General features: G+C 29.1%; 2 protein-coding genes across 2 annotated transcripts; one reads left to right on the plus strand and one right to left on the minus strand.

The window, feature by feature from the left end:
- The first annotated feature begins 4,319 nt into the window (after positions 1 to 4,319).
- Positions 4,320 to 6,622, plus strand: OCT59_026693 (uncharacterized protein). The gene has a single exon (XM_066143358.1). The coding sequence runs from the start codon at positions 5,818 to 5,820 to the stop codon at positions 6,025 to 6,027; it is 210 nt and encodes a 69-aa protein (XP_065992883.1). The 5' UTR covers positions 4,320 to 5,817; the 3' UTR covers positions 6,028 to 6,622.
- Positions 4,564 to 4,806, minus strand: OCT59_026694 (uncharacterized protein; the record flags this gene model as incomplete). The annotated part of the gene is made up of 1 exon (XM_066143357.1): positions 4,564 to 4,806. The coding sequence occupies one exon, from the start codon at positions 4,804 to 4,806 to the stop codon at positions 4,564 to 4,566; it is 243 nt and encodes an 80-aa protein (XP_065992884.1).
- Positions 6,623 to 12,504: the final 5,882 nt, after the last annotated feature.

The raw sequence follows: 12,504 nt of genomic DNA on the forward strand, positions 1-12,504 counted from the left end.
TGTTATCTTTTCTTTCTTTCAAATATTACATTGTAAAGAAATAATTTATAATCCATCTTTTGTGGCTGTGCTATCTTTTTGTATCATCTTTCCATATTATCTTTTATATTATCTTTTCATATTGTCCCATAATCTATCTTTTGTAGCTTATAGTTCCTCCCCCTAATTATTCCTGTTGACGAACTTGATAAATTGGTTGCTAAGCCGCATCGATCGACCCTCTGATTGATCTATTGGTTCGTCGTTAATCATTTAATAAACATTACATCATGTAGATCATTCCTTCTCCTAAACATTTATCCTTTCTGGCTAATTATTTATCCGATCATGTGACTTTCTATTCCATTAAGTTCGATATCCATGGTTACAACGTGACACACTTTTTAAATAAAATAAGCTTTTTATAATAAAAATGTAATAAAATAAACTTTTATAAATAAAAATGTAATAAAATAAGCTTTTATAAATAAAAATATAATAAAATAAGCTTTTTATAAATTATTTTTATCATAGGACGTTAGTCTCTAGAGAATAAAACAGTTATTTCATAAGAATATCTATATCTATGAATGTCATTATTTTTATAGCTATGCTGTGAAAATTAATAATATCTACGGATTTCTATGAAATAACTATTACAAATAAAATTAATAAAATAAATAAATTAAATATATCAGATTTATCAGATTTATCAAAAAAATCAAGAGATCTATGAAATAATCTACATAAAATTACTGCGCCACATTTCTTATTTAACAATATATATTGTATATTTTATAATACTTTTAATATTGTTATATGATGATCTGTTTATTTTTACTAGTCTAATTTTTAAAGTGCTATTGATTCAATAATCTTTTTATGAAGCTTTGGCATTTAAAACATTAAAACTTTGCATAAATGACTTCTATTCCACTCTTTACTATTTATAATTACTTGAAAAAACTTAAAAAGGTATTTTTTTAAACTTTTTACCTTAATTTGAACGACTAAAAAGTTAACTTTAAAAAATAACATTATTTTAATCAGCTTATTTCAGAAAACAAATATTCAATATGCTCTAAATTTGCAGAAATCTTAAATAATTATTATTTGACCTTAATGTTTACTTGAGAATAATTCTTAATGTCAAAAACTGTACCACTTCTTATAGAAATTCATAGATAATGCTGTATGAAATGGATAATAAAATACAAAAACTAAAATTGGAAACAAGTTGTTTTTCCAATGAAATTACCTTTCAAATGTTTTAAAACACTCAATAGCATTTTTATAAAGTTCACAAAAATCTATGGTAAAATACCTATAAAGTTCATACTTGAGGTACTTTTTTGGCAAAAGGAACAATTGGATTTTTTCTTTTCACATGTATTATAAATGGTACCTTCTATCATGAAATTTTAGTTAAAAATCTTTTTGATAATGCTGATGCTATTCTGTACTGGATTTTCCAGTACCCTAAACATAAATCTAATTAGAAATATCCAGAAATATTGGACTGGATGGCTTCAATCTGATCGAAAATTTATGGAAAGGAATGGGGGGATTGAAAAAAAGATATGTTAATTCAGTAAATAGCATGTCTGCAAGATTGGAGCAGGTAATTGAACGTAATACCGATGGGATAGGAAATTATATTGTCATATCTTAGCCATTAATTATTTCACTCCATTGTATCACTAATAACATTTTTTTTTGTAACTGATATTCTGATAATCTAAAAAATAAAAACCAAGAACGAGAAAATTTTAATAGTTTCTTCTGCTATTCGCTCTTTCAACTTTTTACAATTTTTTATACGCTAAGTCTGTTAAAACTAAAGTGTTTGAAAAGAATATCATCAAGAGAACGAACACGGAAAATTGCTACAAATGACAAGCCAACCGCAAATTCCTTCTTCGATTTATGAGCTGTGGCCCACGCAAGAGAAAGTGGAAATTGCAAGCGAAAGCAACTTCCGGTTTTACGTCTTATAGGAACAATAAGTACAACCGGAATCCCTTCTATATTCCCTATTATACTGTCAAATAAAACTAAAATAACTGCAGGTAAAGAGGTGTACTCGGGCTTCTCTTTATATAAAATATCTGTTATAAGACCAGCAGCATTCTGCATAATAATATTTCAGCTTCAATTCCTTTTGGAGTTTCGGGATCGGCTTTAGAAGCTTCAGATCCACCCGTATGTACCGCATGAATCTTAGCAACGGGTTGGTTTAATAATCGAAGTTATTCAAATTTACTTTATCCACTTCTTCACATGTTTGTTATGACATTGATGGCATCTGAAGAAGTTTTTCTTTCTGATTCAAGAATATTTCTGGAATCCGCGTCATTAATAATTCCTAGTCGGATCGTGTAGACTTTCCATCACGTAAGTGATATGGCAGATTTTTGAATTGCTGTTGTTTATCCGAGTTACCTGTTTGTCTTTGCATAGCCTCAAGTTTATAAATTTCTTGAAATTGACTATAGGCACTACAACCATCCTCAGATAAATGATCTGATTTTCGAGAGCCTGAGAATACATGGGCACCACATACCGGAGGAAGCTGCCCTAAGTCACCAACAAGAATTATGGATCGGCCACCAAAGGGAATATTGTAGTGATCCGGAATGCTTGTCGCAGTCGTAAATCAATTATAGCAAGAAAACGGCATCCTACCATACTCATTTCATCGATTATTAAATATTCTATATATTTAGTTTTCTTTGGAGTTTCTTAAAGATTCACCTTCAAGCTCAACTTTTACCCCGCATATGGGAACAGAAAGCGACGAACGTATAGTGCTGCCTTCAATGTCAAAACCAGCATCACCTGTTGGAGCAACTACCATATTGTTCTCCGCTTAAGACCATATTCCTAATTCAATTAAAAGTAGGTACGTTTCTTTTTTTTCATAGATTTTTTAACCTTCTTTTTTCTTTAAACAAGGTTGAAAAAATTTTTTAAGTTAAATGATAAAGAAAAATTATTTTATATATATTATATTAAGTCAGTTAATGAATAGAGAGGAGACACAACTACGAAATCTGAATGGAAAATTCTCGCAAGTACTATCTCAGGAGTCAGGACACGGTACCAAAATAAAGGCTTTTCAGAAAACTATCAACCTTTTCATATCTACAGATATAACAGACAGCCAACAACGGAATTATCCGAAAGGTGGACAATACAAAAAAAAAGCCGAAAATAATTCTAACACTCACTTCTGATAGTGAAGAATTGTCGGACAAGTCTTGTCCTTGATTTCTTTGTTCGCAATATTGAATCAGAAAAACCTCCGGAAAAAGTTCCGGAATTAATTTGTGACTCTCCGGATTATCCTAAATTAATATTCTTCCATAATTATATAAGATCATCTAACGCAGTTTAGCACATGACTTTATTACCTTCACTTGATTATATTAAAGAATTGAGAAGTTACAGCAAGTAGACCTTCGGACTTAATGAAGGTGAATATTACAACAATTAAGTCATCTAGCTCAGGATACACTTTAGAATGTAGATATCCGAAGGAATACAAAATAGCTAGATCACATTCTAAATCTTCAGCAAAAAAGCTTTACGTGGGACGATATGAAGAAGATTCCATATAATGTGTTACAGTGCTTATTAAATAGAACCCAAACTTGGAGGGATGATCCTAAGAATAAACTTGTATTGTTTCTGATATCGAAGCTACCACATACAGATACCATAGCTAAATCAGTGGTAAAGTCTTCAAATTGTAAAAGATATTAGAGTACTGTCTGCCTTTTTCTTACAGAACGTAGGAGACTTGGCAACAATATTAGCATTAGGCAACTGGTCTAGACGTTTTTAACAGGGGGGATAAAGTCAATGCTCGAAAGGAACCAGGTGTCAACCTCGATTTTAGATAACGCTAGATCAGTTATGTTATGATATTAATTTACGAATCTATGAAATACATTTGTAAATTAATGAATAATGGAGGGACAATAGGATCACGTATTGGCCGCCCTAATGACATTTATTATATTTACAATCATTGTATACTTGTCTCTCGTATCAATGGAATTACCTATAATCGTGACAGGGAATCACGTGTAAAACTATATAAAGTAATAGCCAATTTTTACCGATCAAATCAGAAAACCTATACCCTATAAAAAAATTCTGGAAAAACTATCTTTTTTTTTTAGTTTTTCTTTCGAAGAAACTCAGACATGTGATCACTTTTCCGAAAAATTTTTTATAGGGATATTGCCTTCATATAAATTACTAAGATTTGCCGTCAATGAATTCCCCAGATAATGTTACTTGTTTTTTATGCCAAAAGTCAATGGAAAGTTGGGTTCCTGCAGTCCTTGTGTTTATATTTTGATGAAAATAATGGTGGTAATTATAATTATGATGATGGTGATAATAATAACGATAATGATAATTATGATGGGGATAATAATGATGATGGTAATGATGATGGTGATGATAATGATAAGATGGTGGTGATGGTGACAATAATAATGACGAGGAGGAGGAGGATACCCACTATTACCCTATAAAAGAAATTCTGGAAAAAACTCTTTATTCCGAAGAAACTCAGACACGTGATAATTTTCCTGAAAAATTTTTTTTTATAGGGACGAATTTCTCTGGACAGCCACTTGAGCGAAGATTTAACGATTGTCCGGCGTTGGTGCTGCTGCGATTCATGGAGGTCAATGAAATGTCTTCAAGATTAATGATATGTTTACCGGGTGACGATTCTTTTTGAGTGACCTCTTTAATAACAGGCGCTTCATAAATAATTGTACCCATAATTATTGCTGTAGCAGAACGCATCGATTGATTGGTTTAGTTCGTCTTATTCGAGCGTCTAATTTCAACCCAGAAATCACACCAAATGTGGAGTGCCGAGTAGCACATGCTCATCTGGTAACCTTTCGAGCGCAGAGATTGCGGCGATCTTGTAATTAAGAAGAGTGCCCTCTTATATTCATCAGAAATTATACCGTCGATGGTTTCATAAGGACAAAGCCATATCTGATTCTGGTATGCGCAACAGCAACTTAGAATCATACAACTAAAGTGAATCCATATGCTGTGTCACTGTGTGTTTGTGGTTTAGACCATCATTTCGATCAAATCTATGTTGTAACTAAAGCCGTGAGAAATCATTTTCCTCTCCATTTTCTCTAACAGATATTTGAAGTATTATTTCCTAAATTAATACAATCTAATGAGGGGTTTGCATCAATAATATCATCAGAAGACAGGTTTTCTTTGTGTATTGCCAGCACTACTTTAACAACAATCATAGTAGTGATATTAGCAATTTTCATACGCTACTGTCTAACAGGATGATCATCCGCCATATCATGAATCTCTCATAATCGTAGAGCGATATATAGCAATAGTGTTGAAAAATTTTCTCTCTGACGATTAAATAACAAATAGTAAAATTGATTTCCCTCAAACTATACCAATAATAACATTCTGAGAAATAATATTCTGACACATAATCTGATCCCGTAAGTAATTCGGTAGATATTTTCGAAAAGGCAAGTGAAAAGACTTTAGTTGAGTTGCAGAAAGGATGTACTGAAAAGATATCCCTGCGTTGAGAATCTCCTTATACTGAACTAGAATCGACAGTTCTAACAGAAGATCCATTGGAAAGGAAGCTATGAAGCTAGTATTTATTGTCGAGGCCTTGAACCGAATCATTATTTGCCAGGACATGTGAATTAAGACCCATGGGGCATCCCCAGAAATTCATTTGGATTATGCTTGTAGAAAAGTATTAGTCATTCCTAAAAACGGATCTGGTAGTTTCTTGAATATAGAACTCAAATGCTAGGATCTTTTAATTTAGAATATCTAAAAGATTGGCACCAAAGAATTGGAGATCCAAAGGGAGAGGAGGAACGTGAAGAAGTACGTATGGTGATGGATTTGTTGTGTGTGATTTTAATGTCGATGTCGGTGTTACATAATTTGGTATTACTTGTTATGGTTGATAATAATATTGGCCATCTCGTAAAACGAGTTGGCGATTTGTAGGTTAGTTTTCAGTTGCGGTCAAGAGTGCATTCAATAGAAATTGAATTGAAAAGTAAATAACGCATACTATTAAAAGATCTAATAATATTTCTCGGTAGAGATTAAGCGTAAACTGTGAATCAAAGAAACATTATTGTTGTGTAAAAGGATTATTAAAATTGTGGTGATGATTTTTTTGAAAGACCTGGCAATCGATGCATTACTATTATTTATTGAAGAACAATGATGCCGAGGTGTTGAAGGAGTAGATGATGATTCTGCTGATGATAAATATAACGCTTTTCTTGATCATGAGCGTAACTTCGTCTCTTTCTCAGGCGTAGCAGGCATAGCGGACATCCCTATTTTATCACAATTTTGATAACCATTTGGATCATTTATTCAGTTATGTCACATATATAATTGCTGTTGTTGAAATTTTACATAATAATATATGCACAAATTTACAAATAATATAAATTTAGTTTCAATTTATTGTATATTAATTTTATTAAAGTTGGGTTGTTATTGAGTAACTTTATTAGTAGCAACTTTTTAACTTTTATTATTATTTTTATTAAACCAGATAAATATTTATATAAATTGACATAATCTTTGCATAAAATTAATTATTTATAATTTGTAGATTCTTTTAAAAAACTAATAAAACTAATAAAATTTACTAATTATATTGTGGTATTTACTTAATTTTGTGGCACTAATTTATTTGACATTTATTTATTCATTTTGTGAAATTATATACTAAATATCTTACTAGTAAGAAACTTGCATTATGGAATTATGGATCAGATCACTACATTATTTTTGCTATATATTATATATAACATAAAGAATCTTTGTACAAAGTTTTAAGTTTCGCAGATAAATATTCATCTTCGCAGATCAATTTTTGACTTATAGTTGGGAAAAATGACTGAATCATCACATACGAATAATGTAATAACAATATTAAAAAATTTTGCTAATAATCACATAATTAAATTTAGAAATAATTTATTTATCGCACGTGCGATGCAAATTTTTATGTTTATCATTGCCATTTTAAGGGGGTGGCGATGTATAAGCAGGTTGATCAACATAAATAATTTACAAAAAAGGAAAGTGGCGATGCATCGCACGTGCGATGAATAAATTTACTCTTAAATTTATATAATAATTTAATGCTTTAACTTGGATTTCCATTATTTTTTTGCCACATTATTTTAAAAATATTTGTGGCTTTTCAACAAGTTTTAAAACCCGGAATTAAGTGATCGGCAAATGATCGGCAAAGTGGTATAAGCATATCCGCTATGTCTGGAGTAGGCGACGTCTTTGTCCCTTCCCGTTTCTGCGTCCACTTCCCGGGCTTACGCTGTCTGGAATCGGCTGGTTGTTCCGAAGACGAGACAAACGCATTCGCTCAATGTCGTCTTCATACAAGCTCAAAAGATGGTTGGCGATCGAAAATTAGAGGCAAGTGACATGAATGTTTAGTTTAATACGTGGGTGACAGATTGTGTCGATCAATCGATCACAGATTTATATTTAAACTATGAGCTAAAGTTGAATTTCTGAATTTAAAAGAATTTAAATTTAAGTCCTTTCATTTCTTTCCGTCGCCAATTATTATTATATTCAGTACTGAAATTTATTTAAATTAATAGTGCATTTTTTCAAATTTTTTTTTTAAATACTAGATAGTATTAAATTTACTTATTTTATTTTCAATATTTTTTTTCCGAATTAAAATAATAGACAAACGAAATCATTAGTTCCACTTAAATTTCAATTTCGTTCAAACTAAACAAAAGAATGTTAAAAGTCTTATTTCAGAATACTTTATTGGACACGATCTTCGTTCTTACAGCAAAATAGCAAACACCACTTACTGAAATGGATAAAAATTTTACTTAGTAATTAACTGTTAGCTTTCGATCTTACAGCTAAATAGCTGTTAGTTGATTTATTTAAAATAAAGATAACTTATATATATATATTTATCCTGATAATTTACTGGTTAGTATAAACAATCTTCTAACTATGGTATTTAATTATGATTATATTTCAGGAGTTACGATTTTTATTTTTTGTGTAACAAAAAATTATCATTAATAAAAGTATCGTAGAGTTCGCCATTGTCACGTGATGGGAACATCGGTAGATCAACAAAAAAAAAATCATTCCGTTGGCGTAGGTTCGCATAAATTTAACAATATACTTTATTCAATGATTATATAAATATTTTCTATCAACTTCTTTTTTTTAAAGAATTATATATAATAAAAAAAAATTTCACATCCAAAAGAGGAATTTCTATTTTGTGCCTCGATAATCAACAATTTCGGATAATAAAAATATGTCGCTTCCGGTGATTCCAAGGGAATTCCCGTATGCGATAAATATGACATATTGTTTTACTGATGTATGTATTTAAAATAAAAACGGATACTTCCCACTCACGCCCTGCCTTACGCGGCCCGGAATTACGGCTGGTTGTCCCGTAGAAACTATGTTCTTTTCAGCACGATAGTAATATCGACCGCTTCTTAATAATATTTTTCTTACTCTGCTTCGACCACTCCTGCATCTGCGTCCACTTACGCTGCCTGAAATCACGTTGATGTTGTTCATGTCGAAATACTATATTTTATGTAAAAGCAGAAGAGTTATTAAATTTTTCTTTTGAAAAACAATAAAATAAAAATGAAAGATTCAAATAATAAATATTATCCACCGCTTTTATTTATTGTTAAAAAAAGTAAAAAAATTTGAATAGACAAAGGTTTCGGAGCTATAGGAGGGAAAGGAGAAAGGGGAAAAGGATAAGGGAAAGTAAGGGACGAAAGGAAGTGAATGGGGAAGAAAGGGAAAAGGGAAGGAATGTTATTTATTTATTTTTATTTTTACTTAAAAAGTCAATTACATACGTTATACTGCCTAAGCGCCAAAAATTTTATAACATACAACAGAGACAACAGAGAACAGACCGACACAACTTTTATTGCTTTATTGAAGACGAATTGAAACGCGCTGGAACAAAAATAAAAAGAGTAGGGAAAGCGAGAAGAGCATAACGGAATTTCCCCCTATTTGGCCACAATTTAAATGTTTTGAAACACTGTGATTGGCTAGATCCCAAAATGTGCTTTACGTGTACACGTGTACTTACGTGTTTTACTTATAAACAGGTTTTATTACTTGTTTTAAATAACTTGCTACGGGATTAATTATCAGTTACTGGAAATGTCACAAAAAAAGAAGGCAAATTTTTTTCACTAAGGTTGGTAAAAAAAATTTTGTGGTACATTATCCTCTTTAAGTATACAATATATGTATATAATTAAAGTTAGCCAAATCGGAACAAATCAATAATTCATAATTCTGGCCAAAATTTTGTTAATTCTGGCCAGATTCATAATGTTGGCTTAAATTTAGTTAAAATGAAAAAATTTAGATTATATATAACATCATATTTATACAATATAATCAGTTTAATTAAAAAAAATTTTTAATTTATGAACACTTTTACAATTTCATTAAAAAAATATTCACATATTCTTTATTATTCAATTTGAATTTTTATTTAAAGTTAATGTATTTAATAAAAGATCAAAAATTAGTACTATTACAAATAATGACAATTGCGTCATGAGTATTAGTTAAAATTTCATGTAATTTAAGATATAAGTAGATCAACTATGCTGAACACTTTTCACTTAATTTACAAAAGTGATTTATTTAATACTGAAATACCAAAATTACTTCTGAAATTACAGATCAGGTGTATAAAATATAAATACTAATTGCGCTATAAGAATTAATCAAAAATTCATAATAATTGATATGTGAGTAGATTTGACTATGCTGAATAAAGGCACTGTCAAATATTACTTAATATCACTTTAATATAAGAGCTTACCCCCTCCTCTAGGTAAGATATGTTATATATATAATTTCTTATATAGTATTGTATGTAACCTAAGATCTTTAGTTACCCCCTCCCCTAAAATATTAGGTAATATCTGATAGCACCCTAATTATCCCTTAATTTATAAAGTCAATTTACTTAAATCTAAAGTGCTAAAATTATGCTCTGAAGTTGTTGATCAGATGCAAAAAAATTTAAAAATTAAATTACATGTAGTTTTAACATTGCTAAACATTTTTCACTTAATTTACAAAGTCGATTTACTTAATTGCCAATCCGTCTAAAATCGGCACTGCGTTACTAATAAAATTCAGGGATATTAACAATAATAAAAAACCCGTTTTTTACATCTCACGCATGGGATAAACTTTCATCCATTTCACCCATTTCACAAATAAAAGTACCCTTCAATTTTTTACTAGTTCTATAAAGAAAAATATTTAAAAAAAAGTCTTTAAAAAAAGCTTAGAAAGCCAAAAAATATATGTTTGTAATGTAAATAACATAATATAGTAAAATAAAATATTGAAATTTCTTACATTTTAAAATATAAATCTGACGCGCGTACATAGTAAACTCATTATTTTGCATATGAATGAATGTATAATTTTTTTTTGCAAATTCTTTTTTTTTCAAGTATTTTTTCAGTATATCATATGATTTTTATTTATAGTTAATATATCGTCTATGAAAATATCCTTTTCTGAAGATTATGTTCTAGCACAAAATTGGCAAATTTAATCCTGAATTTTATTAGTAACGCAGTGCCGTTCTTAGACAAATCAGCAATTAAAGCTAAAGTGCCAAAATTATGCTTTAAAATTGCTGAATGAAATTTAAAGTTAATTTAATTATAAAAATTAAAGTAGTTATGGCAGTATTATTAAGAGCCGGTCTGCCTACGAATGACAGAAAATTACTATATAAATTCAGGCGAGGTTATTATAAAAATGCCAAAATTGGCTAAATTTTATGGGCTATAAAAACCACAGATCATCATGCTGTGGCACCAAAATTCATATGATGATTTCTTAAATGTCAAAGATAAAAAAAATAAAAAAAAATTGAGAAATTTATTTATTTGTTCAAAACTTTACTTTGAGGCAACGTCAGATTTGACAGGTATGTATATATATATATGCGAGAATTTCAAGTCGTATATTACGTTATTTTAACATATATGAACACTTAAAATTATATTCTTATGTATTTTATATGTTTAAAACTACTTGTTTTATATAATTCTAATATTTTCTCTTGCTTTTAGTTCACATGTTACTATGATCTCTTTCTATTTTCATAAGGAGTAACCTGTAAATTAATTTCAAATAGTGGAAGTTTTGGTATATGTATTCTTATCTAGTTTTCAATTTGAATGCATCACACAAATTCTTAGCATTAGTTTGCAAAATATTATTAGCTTTTTGAAAGTGTTGTAACAATAATATAAAAAAAAATAACATACAATTACCAGAACAATAGGTAATAATGGCTTTTAGAAGGATTTATATAGCAGATAGGTTATTTTAGGTTGAATTTTTCATTTTTAGATCTTTTCTATTTGTACGTTAGTTACGCTTATTTTTAGCCAAAAAACCATCCCTTTGACAATAATATTTGAGTAATTTTTATGCATGAAGCAATTTTTACTGAATAATGAATATTTAAGACACGGTAGGTGTCAGATTTTAGCGTTTATTGTGAGTTTCTATGTGAAAATATTTTTCTCAATATTTTTCTTGGCATTTTTAAGTTTCATCACATGACTTGGTACCACAACATGATTTGTGATGATTTTGATTGGCAAAATTTTACCTATTTAGTTTATTTTTTGCAATAAAATTTCTCCTGAATTTATATAGTAATTTTCTGTTGATCATAGGCAGATCGAATCTTAATAAACTTACAAAATTTGAGTTTCAGGTAGTTTTCACCTTGCTGAACAACAATCACTTAATTTACAAGGGTAATATACTTAAAACTAAAATGTTAAAATTGCACTCTAAATCTTTATATATTTTTAAAATACTGCAATTTTTGATTTTTTTACATTTTGCACAAAAACTGCCTGAATAATCACTATTATAAACTTTTTTTACTCATAAAATTACATATATCCTCACTTTTAAAATTACATATTTCTTTATATTTTGAAAAGGATCTTGAAAAAAATGTGTTTTTAAAATAAATTTTTGGTACGTTATAAAAAAAATATTACTATTAAAAATTGAAAAAAAAAATAAAAATTAATAAAATAGAACTTCACTTACTTATAAGATAAGTCACCCCTAGACCTAAAGTAAAAATTATATATAAAATATTAAAATTTTTTGCAAATTCTACTATAAAAGAAAATTTTATGTTACATTATTATGTTTTTTTTTTCTTTTTAACTAATTAACCAATAGAATTTAAGAAAAAAGTAAAGTAAAAATTATTAGTAAAGGGCCAATTTTCTATAGTGATCTTTATTATAAGTAAGTGAATTATAATACCGTAAAATACTGAATTTAAGCATCTATCAAATTTAAGCACTTCTATATATCACTTTGCCGCAATATTTGCAT

The sequence above is a fragment of the Rhizophagus irregularis genome, chromosome 6, assembly GCF_026210795.1.
Source record: "Rhizophagus irregularis chromosome 6, complete sequence".
Taxonomy (NCBI): domain Eukaryota; kingdom Fungi; phylum Glomeromycota; class Glomeromycetes; order Glomerales; family Glomeraceae; genus Rhizophagus; species Rhizophagus irregularis.